The sequence below is a fragment of the Eschscholzia californica genome, unplaced genomic scaffold (assembly GCF_041429995.1).
Source record: "Eschscholzia californica isolate CP2 unplaced genomic scaffold, dmEscCali1.0.p SCAF_1, whole genome shotgun sequence".
NCBI lineage: Eukaryota > Viridiplantae > Streptophyta > Magnoliopsida > Ranunculales > Papaveraceae > Eschscholzia > Eschscholzia californica.
In genome coordinates, this window is record NW_028238198.1 from 67,643,819 (window position 1) to 67,665,200 (window position 21,382).

General features: G+C 35.8%; 3 protein-coding genes across 6 annotated transcripts; 1 reads left to right on the top strand and 2 right to left on the bottom strand.

Moving 5' to 3' along the window:
* Positions 1-681: 681 nt before the first annotated feature.
* LOC147568527 (autophagy-like protein) lies at positions 682-5,761 on the bottom strand. Of its 2 annotated transcripts, none has more exons than XM_086654948.1 (11): positions 5,483-5,761; positions 5,001-5,043; positions 4,535-4,588; positions 3,782-3,845; positions 2,924-2,980; positions 2,138-2,244; positions 1,997-2,035; positions 1,760-1,848; positions 1,564-1,642; positions 1,269-1,316; positions 682-1,143 (listed from the first exon to the last, which is right to left on the bottom strand). In XM_086654948.1, exons 1-11 carry the CDS (start codon positions 5,659-5,661, stop codon positions 1,063-1,065), a joined length of 840 nt encoding a protein of 279 aa, XP_086511074.1. In that variant the 5' UTR covers positions 5,662-5,761; the 3' UTR covers positions 682-1,062. The 2 variants fall into 2 exon arrangements, with proteins under 2 accessions (XP_086511074.1, XP_086511073.1); XM_086654947.1 differs by having other exon boundaries at positions 682-1,155.
* Positions 5,762-6,488: 727 nt separating this feature from the next.
* LOC147568528 (DEAD-box ATP-dependent RNA helicase 18-like) lies at positions 6,489-13,425 on the top strand. 3 transcript variants are annotated; one of them, XR_015231053.1, is made up of 13 exons: positions 6,505-6,892; positions 7,524-7,760; positions 8,197-8,457; positions 9,006-9,085; positions 9,169-9,274; positions 9,368-9,481; positions 10,563-10,661; positions 10,785-10,874; positions 11,140-11,246; positions 11,316-11,459; positions 11,815-12,378; positions 12,484-12,656; positions 13,338-13,425. XR_015231053.1 is itself a non-coding variant. In XM_086654949.1 (11 exons), the coding sequence occupies exons 1-11, from the start codon at positions 6,611-6,613 to the stop codon at positions 12,077-12,079; spliced, it is 1,785 nt and encodes a 594-aa protein (XP_086511075.1). In that variant the 5' UTR covers positions 6,489-6,610; the 3' UTR covers positions 12,080-12,500. The 3 variants fall into 3 exon arrangements, 1 of the variants encoding a protein (XP_086511075.1); XR_015231054.1 differs by having other exon boundaries at positions 12,502-12,656; XM_086654949.1 differs by lacking the exon at positions 13,338-13,425 and having other exon boundaries at positions 6,489-6,892; positions 11,815-12,500.
* Positions 13,426-17,434: 4,009 nt separating this feature from the next.
* LOC147568529 (CCT motif family protein) lies at positions 17,435-19,097 on the bottom strand. Its single transcript, XM_086671078.1, has 3 exons — positions 18,474-19,097; positions 17,974-18,120; positions 17,435-17,824 (listed from the first exon to the last, which is right to left on the bottom strand). Exons 1-3 carry the CDS (start codon positions 18,948-18,950, stop codon positions 17,804-17,806), a joined length of 645 nt encoding a protein of 214 aa, XP_086527204.1. The 5' UTR covers positions 18,951-19,097; the 3' UTR covers positions 17,435-17,803.
* Between the last annotated feature and the right edge of the window lie 2,285 nt (positions 19,098-21,382).

The window sequence follows — 21,382 nt, forward strand, 5'->3', positions numbered from 1 at the left end:
TTCTTTCTATCTTCTCAGTATTCGTCGTTTTTCTATTATTCTTTATCGATTAAAGAACTTGTCTCTGTCGTTCGAAAACAATGGGTTTATGTCTTCACATGGAATATCTCTCATAAATGTAACTTTCAAATATTAAGTGGGTACTCGATAAGATTGGAGCAATCAAACACCCTCTCCATACAAATGAACCACAACCCATAACAATTCTTGTCTGGAAGCCAGATAAATCACAATCATATACCCTATTACTGTTCCAGGATAAAATAGAAACTTAAGTGTAAGACTTGAGAACATGAATCAATGGCTTCGCTAAAATTGATCAAAATAGTTCGTTGTTATACGTTCTCACCACACGTTACAGAGTTACAGATCAAAACGAAAACCAAAATCAACCCTACAACTAGCAACCCAAAACTGAGAGATCCGGTTACAACTGTATAATAGAACAGAAAAGTAATGCATCTAACTAAAAGCACTATCCCAAATAATACAAACAGAAGAAAATAGAGTTCATTTGGCCCACGAACTTGGAAACCCTCGACTCAGCCCAGCCCAGGGGAGGGTAAAGCAGGGCCAGACCAAGCATGACAAAATCATCTGTTTATTAAAGAATTTGAATGGAAAGCCCAAGAGCGTAATTCTAGGGTAGCTAAATATTTTTCAACAAGAAAAGACAAGATGTAAAAAGCAGTAGTGAACTTCACAACAACCATTTAACCTTCAAAATTCAGCACTAAATCGTACTAATGTTTCTACAATAACATCCATGAAGAAAGAATAAAATACAATCGGTATTAGTGTTGAGTTCGTATTAATGTAGAATGTCAACAAAAGGAGAAGAAAACAAAAGTGGAATCAATTGAATACAAGCTGTAACGGGAAAGAATGAATAATTTCCTCCGGAACAGACGATATAAGAAACAAGAATGGTGCTATCGGCTAAGTGAGTTGGGTGAGACACTTGATGATATCTAAGAGAATCAGACCCGAATTTGTTCTTCTTTTTCTTGAACAAGAAAATGATGTTAGCCAGCAACGTAATAAGTTGTCGGAAAGTGGTGATCAGAAGTTGACGGGAGAATAGGAACTTCGGTAGCCTTCGGTTGGTCCTCTGAATCTTCTAACTACAGATCCAACTAAAATCTGAAACAGAAGCTGAAGTTTTAAATCAAGTTTGATGGATAGTCATATAGAAAAAACATATGATCTTATTTTGGCAGGTGATCTACTAACAGTTTTATATGGTCTAAATTGGTTAGGGGGAATACCTGAGCTCTTTGTGGTAAACTAAGCCAAAACTCCAAATTCGGGATAACCTGAAAATTCAAAATTAAACTTAAGAGTCAAACGGGTATTACTTATCTGGCAAATCACAGTTTGAACCGAACGAAAAAGATTAGGAATAGATAAGTTATCGGCAAAAGGTCAAGAATAAGAATTTCGAGAATGCAAGTGAGCTCCCAACTAAGATGTGCCGCCCTAAGGAGATTCCGGCTTCAACAATTAAAAGCAATATGAATGGAAAAAAATAACAAGAAAGTAGTAGTGAGGAAGAAAGCGTACTTCTATACCACGGATCCCAAGAGCAAAAAACCGATATGCTGCACCAGCCAATAAATACCCACCAAATAGGCACAAAAGACTGAAAATAAGAGCAAACATTCAATTTTATAAGGACCCTTTACCAAGTAAAATATACAATTTGAGATTATTAAAGCTCGATAAGGGAAGATATTAAAAAAGGCCATAAGAGGGTTACACTAATGCAAAAGTAGCCACCCAACCCCAGCCGCTTCCATGCACAGAGATGATCTTTGCACAACCAGAAGGGTGCTTCAAAACTGCAGACTATGAGATACCACAACTATGGTTCAGTTTTCAGCCACCTTCTACTAGGTAAAGTCGTAAAGAATCAAATGACGACAAACATCTTATAAAGTAGTCTTAGTTGAACACTTGAACTTTGAAAGAAAGACAAATATTTTCATCGACTTACATATTCACAGATGCCCTTATTTTCTAATGAATTTGGTCCCTGTAAAAGAAAAACGCGAAAAAAAATCCTATATCAGTAACCACAAACCTAACGAACTATATGTTCTAACATCGAGAATAAATTAGGAAGAAAAACACTCACTTGAACTCCATTTGCATCACACTGAACAGATACAGACAATGAACAATTAGTCTTTGCGGCATTACTTGACATCTTAACTACAACACCCATATTTGGCTTCTCGTTATCTGTCAAATATGATTCAAAACGAAGATTTACTTTAATAAACTTATTTTATGCAGATATAAGACAGTAAACATCACATCACAACATTAAATAAGCCATAAAGAATGGATAATTGAAGAAAAGATTCTATGGATATTTTTTTTCATCTTCCTGTGTTAGCTTGAATGCTTCATATACTCCCACCTGGCTTTAATATGCCAAGGGGATGTCCGTGTCTAATTTTACACCTAGTTTCTATCTTCTTTCTTAAGTATATGACACGAGCAAAAGTTATTTTCCATTAGTTATTCCCAGATAGCCAAATTCTAATAATATCAATCTTAATAAACGGAATAATAACACTTTAATGTACCCAAAGAGAAATATATTTGCATTTGGGCAGATCAAGTGAATTGGTAAATGTCTGGTCAGGACTTCTGAGTCCATACATATGGAACATGCCCTCATGTATGTGAATCTACAGAATACACTAAGAAACAATTGACAAAAGGTAAGAACAAGAGACAACGTGCTGAATGCAGGGATACAATTTCAAAATCAACATGTATAAAAAGACCAAAAAAACCTTGTAAAATATTTTTTGTGCATGAAACCTTGTACGTTTCCCTCTATGTAAGGTATAAAAGTAACAAGAAATTAATGCACTTCCAGTTATAACTTTGAAGGAAAAGAAAACTTCACCAATTAGACTGAGTTGAGTGCTTGAGGCGCGTCCAACATTCGTGCATACATAATACCCTGCATCCCACCAAATTATTTAAATTTTCGAACGAGATAATGGTTACAGTTGACCGAAACTATGCACCTTGAAGATATTAAATATTAGTCTAGAATCTAGATATCTATAACATGGAATGATTTATTAGAATGCAATCAAGAAAACTAATTATAGTTCGTAAATGAAACGGACTTCACTTATTGAGACAAATATTAAGTAGTGAAGAAACAAATAAGGAATATAAGTTAACGGCGGAGTTTGGAAAGACTAATTCTGAGAAGTTGGTGGCTGTGGGGAATTCGTTAACTGCAATTCGAGAAGAAAAGTTTTGGCATATAAGGAAAGGAGAGATTGCAAAATCAAGATTCGTCTAGGAATTCCATACTTAATGGCTTCTCCTCAGAATTTTAACTACAACACATTCTACTCTCAGAATACGTATGTTGTTTAAAAATAAAACAAATATATTGTAAGAGTTCCTTACTTGAGTGTCTCTTCTGAATTTAAAAAAGAACTATAGCTTACTCTTCACTTGGCAATTTGGCATTCATGAATATATCATACATTTATACCCATATACTTATTTTCCATGTGAAGACAAGATTAACTCACTAATAACAAAAATGTTATCAGTTACTATTTTTAACGTTGGAGATCTATACCAGAAATAAGAGGAATAATTTTTTATTTTCCCATTTGTTGAGTCACACATACTCATGACTGGACCTAAGCAAATTTCCACATTCTCCAAACCAGATAAACCGACAATATAATAAAAGAACTGATGAGCAAGAAAAGTACTGCTATAAGAAATGAACTACCTCCTAAATAGTTGGACACCAGTGCACTGCATCCCATGCCGCAGCGTGACGGCCCCCCGCAGTCCTACATACCAACCAAGACTATTCAGCAAAAGAGAAAACAAGTACGAATATTAGAATAAGTTAACTTGCTTCCTTTCTCTACCCAAGGCAGAAACTTTGTTAAAATAAAAGAGAATAGAGTAAACTAGAAACTAAAACCAATTGATGGACAAACAAACTGGTAAACTTGGTTTACCCAAAAGCAAACATAAAATCCGTCAAATGGATCTAGTGTTCGATTTTTCAGACTTGCTTCTATCAAGCGAAGGTTTAGAGAAATGAAAAAGTCGGCCATTCACAACAGCTGAAAAGGATTCCACGACAATTTGAGAACTAGTAATTCTTCTGTAGAACTATAATTTTGCTAAACTATGAACAATGACTTGTGGCATTGCTAAACATAAGTCCATGGCTCGAAGTTGAATCTTTAAGTCGAAGGAGCCAATACAAAAGAATCTACACAATAATCTTCTTAATAGTGACAGTGGGTAACTGCATTATATCGTAAGTTTTCTATCTTCCTACATGAAATTATATACAATTTCCCACAAAAAAGGATAACTTAAGAAGCTGGGAGTGACAATGCCTCTTATGTTCAAGACCAGGGAGCATTTAAGGCCATAAAAAGTATATTCTAAAATAAAATAAAACAAAAAGGGAAAGAGGACAACTTCCACAGCAGAAATAAGTACATTGAATCAAATCCTTTACCGTGCAGTCAAGACATCTGGGTGGGTTGTGGTTAAATAGCATTCCAGTACAAAGCTGTTTCACATAACCCAAGAAAAGCTTGTCAGTAAGAATACGACATGAAGCAAAAAAGTGGTTCTAGCACACAAGCATCGTATAAAGACATACAAAGAGAAGAAAAGATAAGTTAATTTGAGAGTTGAGATTCCATGCACGAAGCCATGAACATAATTGCACAACCAAGATTATGAAAAACTACTCAAAAAACTCGGGTCATCCCCAAGTTCCAGCATTATGCATGCCGGAGTGAACCCATGAGGTTAGCTAACCAAGGTAGCTTGCAAATTATTTGATAACTACTATGAGGTTACAACTTAGGGTCAACCCAATTCCAAGTAATTCATATTCATCTACAGGTGCATAATTATGTAATATCCCACATAAGCAACTCGAAAAGCAAAGACAAGTGTAACCTGGTAGAGCTAACCTGAAACCAAAGTATAGTCTTATTTGCTTCTATCTTGTAAAATCTGCAAAAAACAACAACAAAGATTCTTGGATCAGAAAAGCATGTGATATAATGAGACTCTCAAAGTTGAGAACAAAATGAAAATACAAATCCATTTCCAAATGCCGATAACGAAAATATTTCAATGAATCTCAAAGTTTGCTTCAACAACATAGTGAGGATCCAGAAATGTTTAAACACTTAAAAACACATTTAACATAGAATTACCTAGGGTAGAAATAGAATGCTTACTTCAGAATCAGAATTGTTTTACACATATGAGTCATTAAATATATAGAAGAAATGAGATGATTTTATTATCCTAGTGTGAGATGACCAGTTCCAAATCAATAACAACATGAATCTCCAACTAATCAAATTGAACATTAAACAAGTAAACTAACAAAAACAAACAAATACCCAGATCAGAAAATGGTGAAATTAGGGCGAAATAGAAGTACCCATCTTCGCTGAGAACTCCATGAGGGTAATTTGAAATGGGCGAATCCAAACTGAAGTTGTAAAGCTTGTTATCATGAAGAACACTAAGGTCACAAATGCCAGAGATTGGGTTCGATTCAACTCTGATTAGAATCATGAATATCACAAGTAATTTCATAAATTCGTTTTGAATCGCCATGTCCGAACGACCTCGGCGGTTGCGGAGATCGTTCGAGGGGGGGAGAAATGAGGTGATGATGATGAAGAAGAAAAACCAGTTCACCGCTTAAGTTTCGGGAACTTTTTATTTTCCATTTTTACCCATATATTTGCTCTTTTGTCACGTGATACTGGTTAGCTCGTTAAGGGTACTTCGGTCAAGATAGTCATCAATTTTCCAACACGGATGTGTGCCTGGAGATTGAAGTAGAGAGAGAAAGAGAGAGCCAGATTGGAACCAAATTAGAATATACTGGTTCTTCTTCATGGAGTACTTGACAATAATCAAAATTTAGTACCTCTTTTAACTTAGAATTAGTAGAAGCCCCTTACAATCCTACTAATGTGTTCTTTGGACCAGTAATGCGGTAAGAAATTTCCTCTTGTGAAGGCGCGATAACTATAATAGTTGTTTATTCACTTTAATAGAACACAATAACATTGTTTCTGTGAGTCATGGTTTGTTAAATTCGAGCTCGTACAACATAGTTTGAGATCTGTTTAGTTATAATCTATGGTATTTAGCTTTGACAAGATTTTTGAGCTCATTATATTATAGTCTTAAGATTTTACTCCGTCGTAATAGTAGTAATAAAATCAAGAGATGTATCTGTGCAATATCAGTAATTCAAAAAAAAAAAACAATATCGGTAATAAATATGTAGAGGTGATGTACTAAAACGGCGTTATGTCATTAAGATGTCATCCAAATAACTTTTGAGATACAAATCAAACAACAAAAAAACGAATTTCTACTTCTCTAACGAGCGGACCCTTGCCGACGTTATCCCTCAAAATTATCTCCCCGAAGCGAAATGTTGGTGCCCGTAGCAACCGCTATGTCAAAATACCCTACCTGAGCGAAAGTCTACTTCGTTGCCCTACTGATAAACCCTGAAAACAGGAAACCCTAGACGAAAAGAAGAATAATGACGATGGAGGAGGAATCAAAAGAAGAAACTAATAACAGTGCTTTGACGAGGACTCGATTCTCTGATCTCAAACCTGCTCTATCTCCACAGATTCTAGATGCCCTAACTGAAGCTGGTTTCAATTTCTGCACACCAGTTCAAGAAAGCACAATACCTCTTCTTTGCACCTTCAAAGATGTTGCCGTTGATGCTGCTACTGGTTCCGGAAAAACCCTAGCTTTTGTTATCCCACTCGTTGAGATTCTTCGACGTTCTTCTGAATCACCTAAACCTCACCAGGTAATATTGAGTTCCACTTCCGTTTTCAGATTATTAAAAATGAATTTAGGGTTAGAATTGTTGTTGGTAACTTTAGTTTTACTTTCTTGCCTTAACTGAAACTAAACTTAGTGATGGTTAAGAAGATAGGGTTGTTGAGTAGAAAGTTCCTCAACACTCAAGTTAGGATTTTGATTGCAATCTGAAGAGAATTATAATATAAGCTCATATTAATTGCTATAATCACTTCATTTTCTTTTCAAGTGAAATTTTGTGTCTAGTCTCTAGTTGAATCATGTGCCTATTATTTCTTCGGGTACACACTATGACCACTACGCCCACCGTCTAAGTTTCTCACTTTCTCGATGTATATCGTGAGGCGGTTTTTGTTGCTATGGATTTTTTTTTTATCAATGGTCATCTTTCAATTCAAAGATGCGTAGTGCTTGACACAAGTTATTGCGTACAAAATTAGCGTGTTGTAACTGTAATGGGGTATTCTTTTCGCGTACAGTTCTAGCTTCATTCAATGTTTTATTTGTTCTTGAGTAACTTGAGTTGAATAATTTAATTTAACATTCTTTTGAGAAGCATTTGTTATGGTATCTTAATCTCTATAAGCAATTGTGTTGCACTGTTGCAATTCCTGCAGGTTGTGGGGATAATTCTCTCTCCAACAAGAGAGTTAGCATCACAGATATATCATGTTGCGCAAACTTTCATTTCAACATTATCTAATGTAAAAGCTATGCTTCTTGTCGGTGGTGTGGGCGTAAAAGCTGACATGAGGAAAATAGAGGAGGAAGGAGTAAACGTACTAATTGGCACACCTGGGAGGGTTTATGACATAATGGACCGCATGGATATCTTAGATTTCCGGAACTTTGAGGTATTAATCAATACTCAAGCTTTGGTCTTCTACCCCGAACCACTTAACAACAGAGGGTTCTTTGGATTTCGTGTTCACGATTTATTAGTAAACATGACTATAATAACACATCTGCATATTTGTATATAAAAAAGATGTCATGTATTTGATTGAGAAAAGTAATTGATACATTGGGATTAACTTATAGATTTTTTCCTCGAGTAGAAGTTTGTTCGTTTATTTTCTTGTCTTGCTGGGATGTTCAAATCATTCATTGGAACTGCCAGAAAATTGAAACATGAATAGAATGACGTTGGGGGCTTTCAACAGAGAATGCATCTTGAGTACACAGAATTTGCTGTTGACTTTTGTGTTGATCATTAGATGTAGGGCATATGCTTTTGGTACCAGAGCTTGAATTATAAAATATCTTATGTCCTATTTCTGATTGGGGCAGATTCTGATCCTAGATGAGGCTGACCGGCTCTTGGATTTGGGATTTCAAAAGCAGATTAATTCCATTATTCCTCGCTTGCCAAAACTCCGTAGAACTGGGCTTTTCTCAGCCACTCAAACTGAAGCAGTTGAAGAGCTAGCCAAAGCAGGGCTAAGAAATCCTATCAGGGTTGCAGTTCGTACAAAACCAAAAATGGACGACTTACCACCCTCAGAGCTGCCGCCAATTTGTCCCATAACGCCACTGAAACTTGATATTGAGGTATATATCGATTAGTGCAGGATAATTCTCTCTACTCTCTTTCTCTTCTAGCAGCTCTCTTGCTACTCCGATACCTAGAGGTATACTCTTGCAACAAGGTAACAAATTGTGGAGAATTTGGCGATAAACTATTACAGTTAATTATGGTATTCGCCTAAAGAAGTTTTATGGAACTACATGAAGTGAAGGGTATAAGTTTTGCATGATTTTTTAATGGAACTAATTTAGCATTTTATAGACATGTCTGGTGTTTGCGATTTGATGTTTGCGAAGATAATGAAATAGAAATGACCAACGCTAAGCAAGCGTACAACGAATTGAAGATGTAATAATATGCTTCTACTTATGACTTTTTACGTGGTTGTTTCATTGTAACATTTGTAGATAATTTGTATGTTAACTTCTTTTGGTTCTTAACTTTTGGCATTATATTGGTTACTTTCTCTTCCTAGTTCTATGAATTGTTTTTCCTGTGTCGTCCTGTCTTTCTTGGTCTGGCATTTTGTTTCAACTTTCAAGCACTTCTTGGTGCATCTATTATCTTGCAGTACATGAAATGTGAAGCAGAGAAGAAGTCTTCTCAGCTTGTTGATTTTATAACAAAGAATAAGAACGCAAAAATGATCATGTAGGTTACTTTTACTTCATCTAAAATCTTGGTATATAATTTCAGTTAGACAATTCAGCAGTCTAATATATTCATTAATGCAGTTATTTCATGACATGTGCATGCGTTGATTATTGGGGAGTTGTTCTTCCACAGCTTACTGCTCTCAAAGGTTTCTCCATTATTCCCCTTCATGGAAAAATGAAGCAGGTAAATCTTAATATCATCATAAAGCATTGGAAAAATGACTTAGTGTACATATGATGTTAATATGTTATGAATACTTTAAGATTCCTCTTATAGACTGCAAGAGAAAAAGCACTGGCATCTTTTACGACACTTTCAAGTGGTATTCTTCTATGCACTGATGTTGCAGCACGAGGACTTGACATTCCAGGCGTTGATTGGGTTGTGCAGGTATGGTTGGTTCCGCCTAGTTGGCATGCAGTTTTTATTTTGATGAAAGTGTGGACCCATATTTTGTGCATAAATATATTATATATATATATATTCCTCGCTCTGAACTCATTCAGGTTAGAAGTGTTGTTTATCAAATAACTTTTTCGAGCATCTTGTATTGAAATCTGTAAGAATGTATTGTCTTGAAGTCACGGACGAGTGGATGAGAAAGCTTTGATTTTTATTTATCGTAGCAAAAGTAGATATACATGATTTGATGATCATAAATGTGTAGTAAATGAGAGAGGGGGAATACTATGAAGAAAAAGTCGGGATTAATCCCCGACTACTCCTCAGTCCCCATCTTGCCGACTCGACTAGGGACCAAAACCCTAGTCCCGTGGAATTCCGACTAAATCCCCGACTAGGACCTAGTCGACTAGTTGGGCCAGTCGGGATTATTTAGCTGACCCTTTTTTTTCTTTTGCTCAAATCAACAGAGGTGGTTTAGGATTTGCTCATTCGGCTTCTTCACCCTTCCTCTCCCCTCCAAACATCATTCTAACTAGATTGAAGTAATTTTGAAGTTTTCTTCCTCTCCAAACAAGATTCCAAGTTTCTCTCTTATCTTCTCAATTCTTTTTTACTACTCTTCCTTTCTAGAACCCAGATTCTACTATTTTTCTCTAAAAACTAAAATAAATTTAAGTTTTTAGTGTTTTATACTTCATTAATGTTGTAGAACTTGTTGATAATCAGATGTGTACTTCTTAGGGATAAATTTTTAGTGTTTATACTTCATTAAGCCTAAATACTTATATTCATACCTATATATAGTTATATATACAAAATAGACTATATATTTATATTCTACCACTAGTCCCGTACTCCTGTGTAAATACGACTAGTAGCGACTAAGCATAGTCCCGAGTCCGCCAACTAGTCCCCCTTGCCGACTTTTTCAACATAGGGGGAGTATGATATATTGATATATGAAGTATCTTCTAAATTCTGCTTCCTTACATTTCACCTTGTAACAAAATTCAAAGATTGAACTATGGAGGATTTTTGACTTGGTTAGTTTTTTTGTACAATGCAGTATGATCCCCCTCAAGATCCAAATGTGTTTGTGCACAGAGTTGGTCGAACTGGACGTCTAGGAAGGAGAGGTCGGGCCATTGTCTGTCTCTTACCAAAGGTTTGCTTCTTTCATGTAATCTCTGCTTGTTTACTTCCTTTATGTCATCTTTTCCTACTAACTGATACTTATGCCATACGTCAATTGCTTGAAAAGCTAATTGTATCGTCTTCTTCATTACAGGAAGAAGCGTATGTGCAGTTCCTGCAGATAAGAAGGATACCGCTTGAAGAAAGAAAGTGTTCTGATGATATTCCAGATATTGTTCCTCAGGCAAGTTACAAATAACATCCAAATTTTTATTGTTGATTGATAAATGAAAAATTCTTGGGTGGAATTTAAAAGTAATGAAACCTAAAGGAAATGTAATCAACATACAAATTTGACAAAGTAAATGATTGATACAGTCGAAAGATTTTGTAAAATAACCCTACTTGTGTTTAAGCTTTTTTATTGGTAATGTTACCTAGCATAAAGTTTGTCGGTTTCGAAGTATTTAACAATCAATCTCTCATCTGGTTATAACTGATTATTTCAGATACGAACTGCTGCAAAGAAGGATCGAGATGTCATGGAAAAGGGACTTAAGGCATTCGTCTCATTCCTCCGTGCTTATAAGGAGCATCACTGCTCTTACATATTCAGGTTTTACTTCAAATCCCTATTTTCCAATTTTGCAAATCTTTCGATGTCCTAAATCTGGATTTTCTTCAGGTGGAAGGAACTGGAGATGGGGAAGCTGGCCATGGGATTCGGTCTGTTGCAGCTTCCTTCAATGTCTGAGGTGAAGAATAATTCGGTTTCGAGTGATGGCTTTGTTGCGGTTGAAGATGTTGATGTTACAGGGGTCAAGTACAAGTAAGAAAAGTTATCAGTTTATATAGGGATCCACAACGTGTGGGTCAGCCCAAAAAAGAGATGGCTTTCACTCAACCTGTTACCATTGCACGGGCTGGGGACTGGCCACACCAGTCCTCCATCATACCGGCACATTGGTGCCGTGTGACGGGCTGCCACAGGAACCACCACAGCCGATGAACGGACCCACCCGTGGCTGACCGGCCACGGCTGACTAGCTATACAACCACCGACCACCGCCACCACTGTGTCCAGTACCATAACTAAAGTGAAGGTCTTAAGTTTGGTACTTACGTTTTGCGTCTGATCTTATGGGGGTCTGTTAACGGATTGATATTTGTTAAATTTTTCTCAGAGATAAATCTCGTGAGAAACAAAGGCAGAGGAACCTGAAAGCAAAGAAAGCAGCAGAGGAGAAAGATCCAAAACCCCTCAAGCGTAAGCCGAATCAGAAAGCTGCAGCAACGAGGAAAAAAACTGCTAAGCAGCGGAGATCTGCTCAAACAGTGGAAGATGCAGATGAGTTGGACAGAGATTACCGAGCATTAAAGAAGCTTAAAAAAGGATCTATTGATGAAACTGAGTTTGCAAAGCTGACAGGAACAGAAGATTTACTTTGAACACCATTACTCCGATTGTGAAGTAGGAAATTCGATGATAGGAATCTCGGTCACTCTAAGCGGCATGAAGTGAGGTTCTCAACTAATAAAAGACTACTACTTCATGGATGCAAAAAGGAGTTTCAAGGGAAGTAGAGGAGACAATGAAAGTATCTAGTATGGTGAGTTCTTGGAAACCAAGATTAACAAAATGGAAGGTGAATCAGTGTTGCCGAGAAAAATGAGTTTAGGCCTTATAAGTTATCAACAACCAAAGTTTTGTAGGTTCCGTCGAAAAAAGCTGTATCTAGATGAGTATCGTAAGTTAGATTAAGTTTTGATTGACTGAACCTATACCAATTTTTTGACTATTTTTTGGTAGTGGATTGTTGAAATTCTAAGTTGCTTACAGAATATATATATAGCTTGTTTTTCTTTTGCAGCAATAAGACTCTTGGGTACAGTTTGTCCGGGTTCTAGGTGAACATTAAACATCGATTTTTTTCTTGATCTATGGGGTGCCTGGATTTATCCCTATCTTTTTTGACATCAATTCTTGTTTTATTTTAGGGTTATTTCCCTGATGGGCCTCTACTTTGTGACCAGCTTCCTGCCTGGCCCCCCTACTTTACAAGAAATACCCATATGGCCTCCTTCTGTTATAACACCGTTACTCTCTCTCTTCCATTTCTTTTCTCTCTCCTCCAACATGTTTTCTCTCTCTGCCACCTCGTTAAACTAGCCAGATCAACGTCTTCACCGGCAGGGTTGCCGGCCGGTCAATTTCCGGCCGGCGATCTTCAAACTTTTTTTTTTTCCTCTCTTCTCTCTCTCTCTAAAAAAAAAAAAAAATTTTTTTTTTATAAAAATTCTCTCACCTCTCTCTCTCTAACTCCGGCGAAGGGAAACCTTCGCCGGAGCTAGGTCTGTTCATCATGAACAGACCAGATCAGGGTCTGTTCGTGATGAACAGACCCAGATCTGGGTCTGTCCGTGATGAACAGACCCAGGTCTGTTCATCACGAACAGACCAGAATTTTTTTTTTTTTAGAGAGAGAGAGAAAAAAAAAAAAATTTGAAGGTTGCCGACCGGAAATTTGGCCGGCCGGCGACCCTGCCGGTGAAGACGATGATGTGGCTGGTTTAACGAGGTGGCAGAGAGAGAAAACATGTTGGAGGAGAGAGAGTAACGGTGTTATAACGGAAGGAGGCCATATGGGTATTTCTTGTAAAGTAGGGGGCCAGGCAGGAAGCTGGTCACAAAGTAAGGGGCCATTAGGGAAATAACCCTTTATTTTACTGTACATTAATTTTAAATCTCAAAGTTTTACTAAATTGACGACCAAATACTCATTTTCTATTTTAAATTATTGGTATTATTAATTCCTTCAATGAATTTGTTCGACTGTTGATTTAAATCCCGAAAACATGTTGGAAAAAAATTAGATGTTGTTGGATGAAGCAACTCCAACATTTTTAATGTGTTTCAGGTATGGATTGCAGTCCCAACCATACCAATTAATCCATATGAAGGGTATGTGCAATGGTAAATCCAGACTAGGCCAAGCATATGGAACCATTTACAGTTTCTTTATATGGACCCGTATCTTCGGCATATGCACAAAATGTTGAGGGCGTAAAGACTTTGATCCCACCCCCTTTCTTCTCTTTGTACTCCTATCTCTGTCCTTTTCATTCTCTCTGTGCTCCTCTACGTCCTTCCTTTCACCCTCTCCTATTACTGTCCTGGCGAAAAAGGCACTCCCCCTTTTTGGACGAAAGAGCATATAGGGTTTTAGAACCTTCAATGGAAGAAGTTTGTGGTCAGCAAGAAAAGTCTTGTGGCGTCCCACGAGCCTCCTTGATCGAGGGTTCCCTCGAAGAAGAAGAAGAAGTTTTAAGTGAAGCCCTCCCCCAAACCTTAGATGAATAGGGTTTGGGCAAAGAAAATCCTACCTGAGAGAGAGAGACAAAAATTGGTGGTGGCTAGAGGAGGTGCTGGTGGTTAAGGGTGGGAAGTTATCCCTAGAGCCTCATATCCGTCTTGAAACGCACTGAGACATTAAGGGAAATGGTCTACTCGAAACTCGAGACCGGTCAAGTCTGCCCAGTTTGATAAATTAGATAGACTACCACGGGCGCCCCACATAAAAAGACTAACCTGAGCATACAACCCAATCATATGACGTGTTCCGTTCCATAGGTGCATTTGATAAGAGTGATTGGATATGGTCTTAAATTATTAACCATGTCTTTTTTTGAGATTGGACTCTAAGAGTCATTATGTAAAGATTCTTAGGGGGCTTAAAAGTACATCTGGTCTTACAGACTCGATCTCAAGACTTCGTGAGTTTAAGAGGGAGTGTCCGACCACTGCACCAAAGAGTGGTGGACAATTATCAACCATTTTATACGATAACTAGTTTTTAGTTAAGTTCAAGGTGGTTACTTACAAAATAATCTTATAAGTTACTTTCACAGGTAAATGAAGTAGTCTTATGTTGGTATTTATAAATAAACTTAAGTGGCGCATAAATTATAAATAGTACGAAAATGGTAAATAGGTTGCTTTTCAATCGAAAAAATTATTTCAAAATTATTCGTTACCCGATTACTCCAGTGCCTGATAGGATCGTTTTTTAAAGAATTCATCGCATGCCTTGTTAAAATATTTTCAGTTTTGTTCAGTCTGAATCCGTTTGGAAGTTCTAAAGCTTTTGAAATTTTAGAGTCCAGAACGTTCAGTGTGCCTGTGAGCGCTTGAAACACCGCATAACTTTCATTCTTATTGGTCGCAGTGAAGATAAAGATTAATGAATAAATAATAAACCATTTTCATTTTTTAGACTAAACAAAGTTGCATTCTAAATCAATTAGGTTAAAGCTAGATTTACTCAAATATTTATACCCAAACATTAAAAGAAGTCTTAACATATTTGGGACCTGCAGAAAGGGCCACCAGTCAACCCACTACTATTTGTCCACATGCCCACACATCATAAATTGCCTCTTTGGATGCCCTCTCTGTAGATAGGACCACTAAATATGAAATAAACCGCCAAAATTCAAATCTCTTTCCCAAAGATGAATCAATTCGAAGATTAGATATTTTTAGGTTCAGGAACTATCTCAAGTTCTCAACAGTATCTACTTGAGCTTTACTGATTTGAAAAGTTAGAAGTCACAACTTCAATTTTTTTTTTGTTGAACAAGTCATGACTTTAATAAGTTGTATTAAAACAACAACACACCAAGTTATCAATTGTTAAAGTTAAAGAATTAAATATTGTTGGATGAAGCAATTCCAACATTTTTAATGTGTTTCAGGTATGGATTGCAGTACCAACCATACCAAGTAATCCATATGCAGGGTAAGTGATATGGTAAATCCAGGCTAGGCCAAGCATTCACAAAATGTTGAGGGCGTAACTACTTTGATCAATCTAGTTTGACCCAATTAACTTCGAGACAACTTTTTTAACTATAAAAATTAAGATGTTCATATTTTACCTCCTAAGCTTCATTTTCACTACCGCCTCCATCATATCTATCTCTATCATTTTCATTCTCTCTATGCTCCTCTACGACCTCCCTTTCACCCTCTCTTCTTACTGCCCCAACGAAGAAGGCGCGTTCCCCCTTTTTAGAAAGAGAAGACCCATCATATAAGATTTCAAAACCTTCAATCAAAGAAGTTTGTGGTCGGCAAGAAAAAGTCTTATGGCGTCCCACGAGTTTCCTGGATTGAGGCTGCCTTGAAGAAGTTTTAGGTGAGGCCCTCACCCCAAAATTAACATAGACGAAAGGGGTTTCGGCAAAGAAAATCCTTCCCTGAGAGAGAGATAGAGACAAAATTGGTGGTGGCCAAAAGAGGCGGTGGTTAGGGGTGGGAAGTTATCCCTAGAGCCTGCTATCCGTCCTGAAACGTGTGAAACATTAAGGGAAATGGTCTAACCAAAATCGAGAGGCGTCAAGTTTGCCCAATATAATAAATTAGATAAACAACCACGGTCGCCCTACATAAGAAGACTAACCCGAGCATATAACCCAATTATATGACGTGTTCCGTTCCATAAATGGAGCTGATAGGAGAGATTAGATATGGTCTTAAATTATTAACAACCATTTCTAATTGGACTCCATATATTTCTAACTCCACTTTATTTATTGTCTAAACTAGAAGGGATAAATTTTGATGATAAGTTACTTTAACCGAGACTGGATCCCAAGACTTTATGGGCTTAAGAGAGAGTGTCCAACCAGTAGATCAAAGAGTGGTAGACAATTATCAACCGTTTGATACAATAACTAGTTTTTAGTTAAATTTAAGCTGGTTACTTATAAAATATTCTTGCAAGTTACTTTTAGAGGTAAATGAAGTAGTTTTTATGTTGGTTATTTATAAATAATCTTATAAGTGACATATAAATATACTAAAATGGTTAATAAATTGTTTTTCTATCGACAAAATTCATTATTCGTTACTCAGTTACTCTATTGCCTGATAAGACCGTTTTTTAACGTGTTCATGGCGAGCTTTGTTCAAAATATTTTCAGTTTTGCTCGGTCCGAGTCCGACCAGAACATCCATTCGAGACCTTATGCGCCTATGGACGCCTAAACACAACACAATTTTCATTCTTATCAGTGGCCGTGAAGACAGAGATTAAGGAGAAAATCAACTTTTAATGTTTGGGGTTATTATATTTTGGCAAATCTAACTTGGGACCTGCAGAAAGAGCCATTAGTCTACCCACTACTATTTGTCTACATGCCCACACATCATAAGATTGCTGCCTTTGATGTTTTGTGTTTGTTAAAATGTCCTTTCTATAGATAGGACCACCTAAATATGAAATATGGAAACCACCAAAATTTCAAATCTCTTTCCGAAGGTAAAATCAGTTCGAAAATTAGATATTTTTATGTCTAGGAACTATCTCAATAATATCAACTTAAGCTTTAGTGATTAAAAAAGTTAAAGTCGAAATTTTAATAAGTTGTATTATTACCATGAGACACCAAGTTATCAATTGTAACGTGATAATATCACACTTTCTAAATGAGTGCGTAGAATATAGATTATAAGCTCAAATTGAAATTTAGTAAATCTCAAAACTTTTTGATAAGCTTGTGTTTTTTGCCATAGGAACAAAGCCTTTCGGTTTGGGCAGGGTGACAGAATTAGTGACAATAATTGTCTATCAAATTAAATTGGGGAATGCTCACTATTTAGGGAAGTCTAGGTCTATTAAATTGTGGTATTTACATAGTAATTCATTTGATTATATAATTCTTTAACTTTAACCCACTTTTTGTGTAAAACTATCTTTAAGTCCTTAATCAGTTTCATTTAAGAAAAAATACAATAAAAAGTGCATAACAATAAGAAACTTTATTGATAGATACATGTCTTACTTGTTCATGGAACTTAACATTACTTTTTGACTATCATTAGTCCTACTAGTATGGTCACCACTTTATAAAAATCACATATATTCTCTTTCTCTCTCATGGTTGACAAAGACATACTACCATTTATGCCTTTATACACCAATAACTTTTCACATTTTTGTGGGGCATGCATGGGCCAAAATCAATTGACTATTGGGCTTTTCTAGAGACCCACAAAAACGACAGAGAACCCAATCACACTATTCTCGTTTTAGGTTGGGTTTTTTTTGTACAACTTGAATCACATGCTATGCTGCAAAGGTGAGGTGAACCCTATCGATTTCAACCAATTTATTGCTTTACAAATCTACCCTGCAAACAAAAAAAAACGAGAAAGAAATTAGAATGCATTACCAACTGGGCTACCAGTCATTGGCCCTAAAAGTTTTATCAAACTCAATTTAAAATGAAAAAAAATCTAGCAAGGACTAGGGAGAGAAAGTGGTAAACACAATAATTACCTTGAGTCTAGGTCTTTTCTCAGCATTGAGTTTGCGAACTTGGTATCTAATCCTCTTAGAAAACAACCTACTTTGACGTTTTTCTTTGTATCTAAGCACTTTTTCTCTTCTTGTTTTCTCTTCTTCCATTACTGGCACCTCTCCCATCTTAACAAATTTAGCCAAATACCACAAAATAGTAACCAAATAATTAGCATTTTTGTAACTAGTAAAGTAGTTAATTAATAACCAACGTAAGCTTAATTATTAACAAAAATAAGCAAATTCTTATAACAAATAATGAGCTCGGGTTATTGGGCCAGACAAATCTTAACTAGTGTTAGTTTCATTTTTCGCAGTTTTTGAATTTGACTCATGTCAATATGGTTGTGGACGGCTCATTAACGTACTGACCCACTACATTTAATCACTATGTAATAATTCTCTTTCGACATTCCTACACTGATTCGTCCACCAAAATTATGAAATTCTTATAAATTTTCATAGTTTGTAAAACTTACGAAGGTGTTATTAGTCATTGAATTCGAATAGTACTCTTCTGTAGCTTGAATAAATCCTCGGTTCGACCAAGCATCCATGACTTCTTGATAATTCAAATTCAAGTTCAAATTCTTGGATGAATTCTCTCTTTTAATAACATTTTTACCACAAATGTATGAATTATTTTGCTCATAAAATTCACTACTTGCACTTATACTGTTCTTCATCTCATAAACTTGTTGATCAACTTCATCATATTCTTCTTCTTCATTTTTGTATATTTGTTCTTCACCAATGGAAAACTCATCCCACTCCATGAAGTTCAACTTAATGAGGTCATCTCCTCCTAGTAAACTATCTCCCTCTTCAATTCCCAAAATACTCTCTAATTCGTCCAATATATCGATATTTTTCATTGTCGAAGATTCGATTTCAACTGATTCTGGCACTTGTTGTTCTTCTTTTGGACTTCTCAAACCACAATTTTGCCTCCCCATCTCTCTTTCTTCACTCTCTTACTCTCTCTAAACCTTTCCAAGTTTGTGCATGATTTTGTGCAAGAATAGGTAAAAATAGGCAATGGGTGTTTCCTGTTTTTCTCTTTTATTTTTTGGTCCTAGGTGGCACCTTATCTTTTCACCAAATGATAGACTATCAAGTGTTTCAACAAAAAAAAAAAGATAGACTATCAAGTGATTGGATGAAATTAATTGTTCCCCTACTCTCCTAAATAACAGATGTTTGATCAACCATTTAATCCAATATTTGTGATTGGCTGCAAAAATGTTGTTTGAGGGATATTGTGAAGTTTTGTAAGATGTTTATCAAAAAAAAAAAGAATTTTGTCCAAAAGAAATTAAGATCTTATTTTTAATTAGTTCATGTATGGATATTTTATTTTTGTGAATACTGTTGAATTGATGACAACATAATATTAAAAAAATTAATTTTATATTATTTGTGACAAACTTTGACTTAAGAAAATCAATAAATGCATCAAAAAATAAAGAAATTAAAAGGGGAATCTTGAAGTCAGGTGTTTCTTTTGTTTTAGTGACTCCAAAACAAAAAAATTAATTCTAACACATCATTGTACTTAACCATGCATAAATGCTAATAAAACAATCTTAGATGTTGTCCTTTTTAAGCACTTTCTTGCATTTTCATGGATTAACAAGAAAAAAAATGAATACTTCTTAAGAAGGTACACCCAAAGATGTATGAGACACATTTAGACCTATTTAACCATTCTACCTAAACTTGTTCATTTCTTCATATCTTTACTACCACAAAATTACTCACCAACACACTTTTTTCTCATCATCCGACAGGTGACTGATACTATTTAAGATATTTCCATTTGATGTGTCTAATACACCAGTTGTGTATCTAGCATATATGTTTATGCTAATAGATGTTATACAACTTGTACATTTATGAGAGTGGGTAACTTTTTTTGTGAGCAATCGACTACGTTCTATGTAAAAGAGGCACCTAAAGTCCGACAAATTTATTATATTGTTTACTTTATATATTGCCTAAATTGCATATGATGAATCTTGATGGCAAACTGCTTCCACCGAGACTCGATTCTAAGACCACATGGGCTTAATAGGAGGTGTCCAACCGTTGCACCAAAGACTGGTGGACAAAGTGCGTAATATATTACATCTTTAGTTTAGACAATTGTGAGGATTTGGTTCATCTCACAGGTACACGTCATGGACATCTTGCTTTTTTACATTATATAGACCTCTATGTAACTATTGAGAGTCAGGATATTATACATAATGTGGATATTTTTTTTTTGTTGAAAGTCGTAATGTGAATATTCCACCAAAAAGTTTACTTTAGTTCAAAATGATCAATATGTAGAATCCGAACAAGTAATTGTTTAGATTCCCGCGAGAGCATCCACCTTGAGTTTTAAAGAGAGGGTTCGAAAACATATTTATTCTGACTTAGAGGGAGAAATGCATTGGAGTACCGATGTGTATCATGCACTTGAATATACATATGGTAATGTTCATCTCTTACCAAAAACAAGTCATTTATGGATATTATCAGTGAGCTTGTGCAGATTCAGTATAGTCCCTGTTTTACCCGCAATGACCAAGATTTACCGAATGTTCATTCTCATTTTTCCTTATACGTCTAGCCTCTCCATGACTAATGGTCAAGTGAAACCTAAATTAATAAGTTCAGAGTCTTCTTTCAACAACAAAAAAAATTCGAAGTCTTCTAGTAAAAGTGGGCGGATTTTGCTTTACAAATATACCATAATATAATTATATTAAACTAAAACATAAATAAACATGGAGAAAATTAAGAAAATGAGAAGATATCATTCTAAATGTCACTTATTAATTTGTATTCACATGGTTTCTTAATGAGATTGTTCTAAGTTCTAACAACATGTCATACTAGATGATAGGCGGCACCGACCGTTTCACAAGCTAATCAACATTGTTACATTGAAGTGTTTTATTACACATAAAGAAACCCTAGTTTACTCTATGTCACATGGATTTCTAAGTTTAGCCCTTACCTACTCCAATTATTTAAGATTATTACTTGATTAGAAGACATGTTACTCATTCTTAATTTAACATATAATGCAGTTATTAGGGTTTTGATTTCAACCATTATACGTAACAATAAAGATAAAAAAAAATTTGCCTGTTTTTGTACTATATACTAAAAGGTTGGAGTGTGGACTATTCTCAAGTACAAGAAGTATTTATGTTCAGCCAAGAAAAGCTAAAAAATGTATGGATAAATACTGGAGTACTTAATATAGGTGCCTCCCTCAAAGCAAATTTTGATCAGAGGGAGTTTGTGAAGGAAGGAGGCGCCTATAACACTTACGGAAGACCCCTATAAAACTTCCCTGCTATTTAACGGTGGCACATTCGACCCATTATCTTGT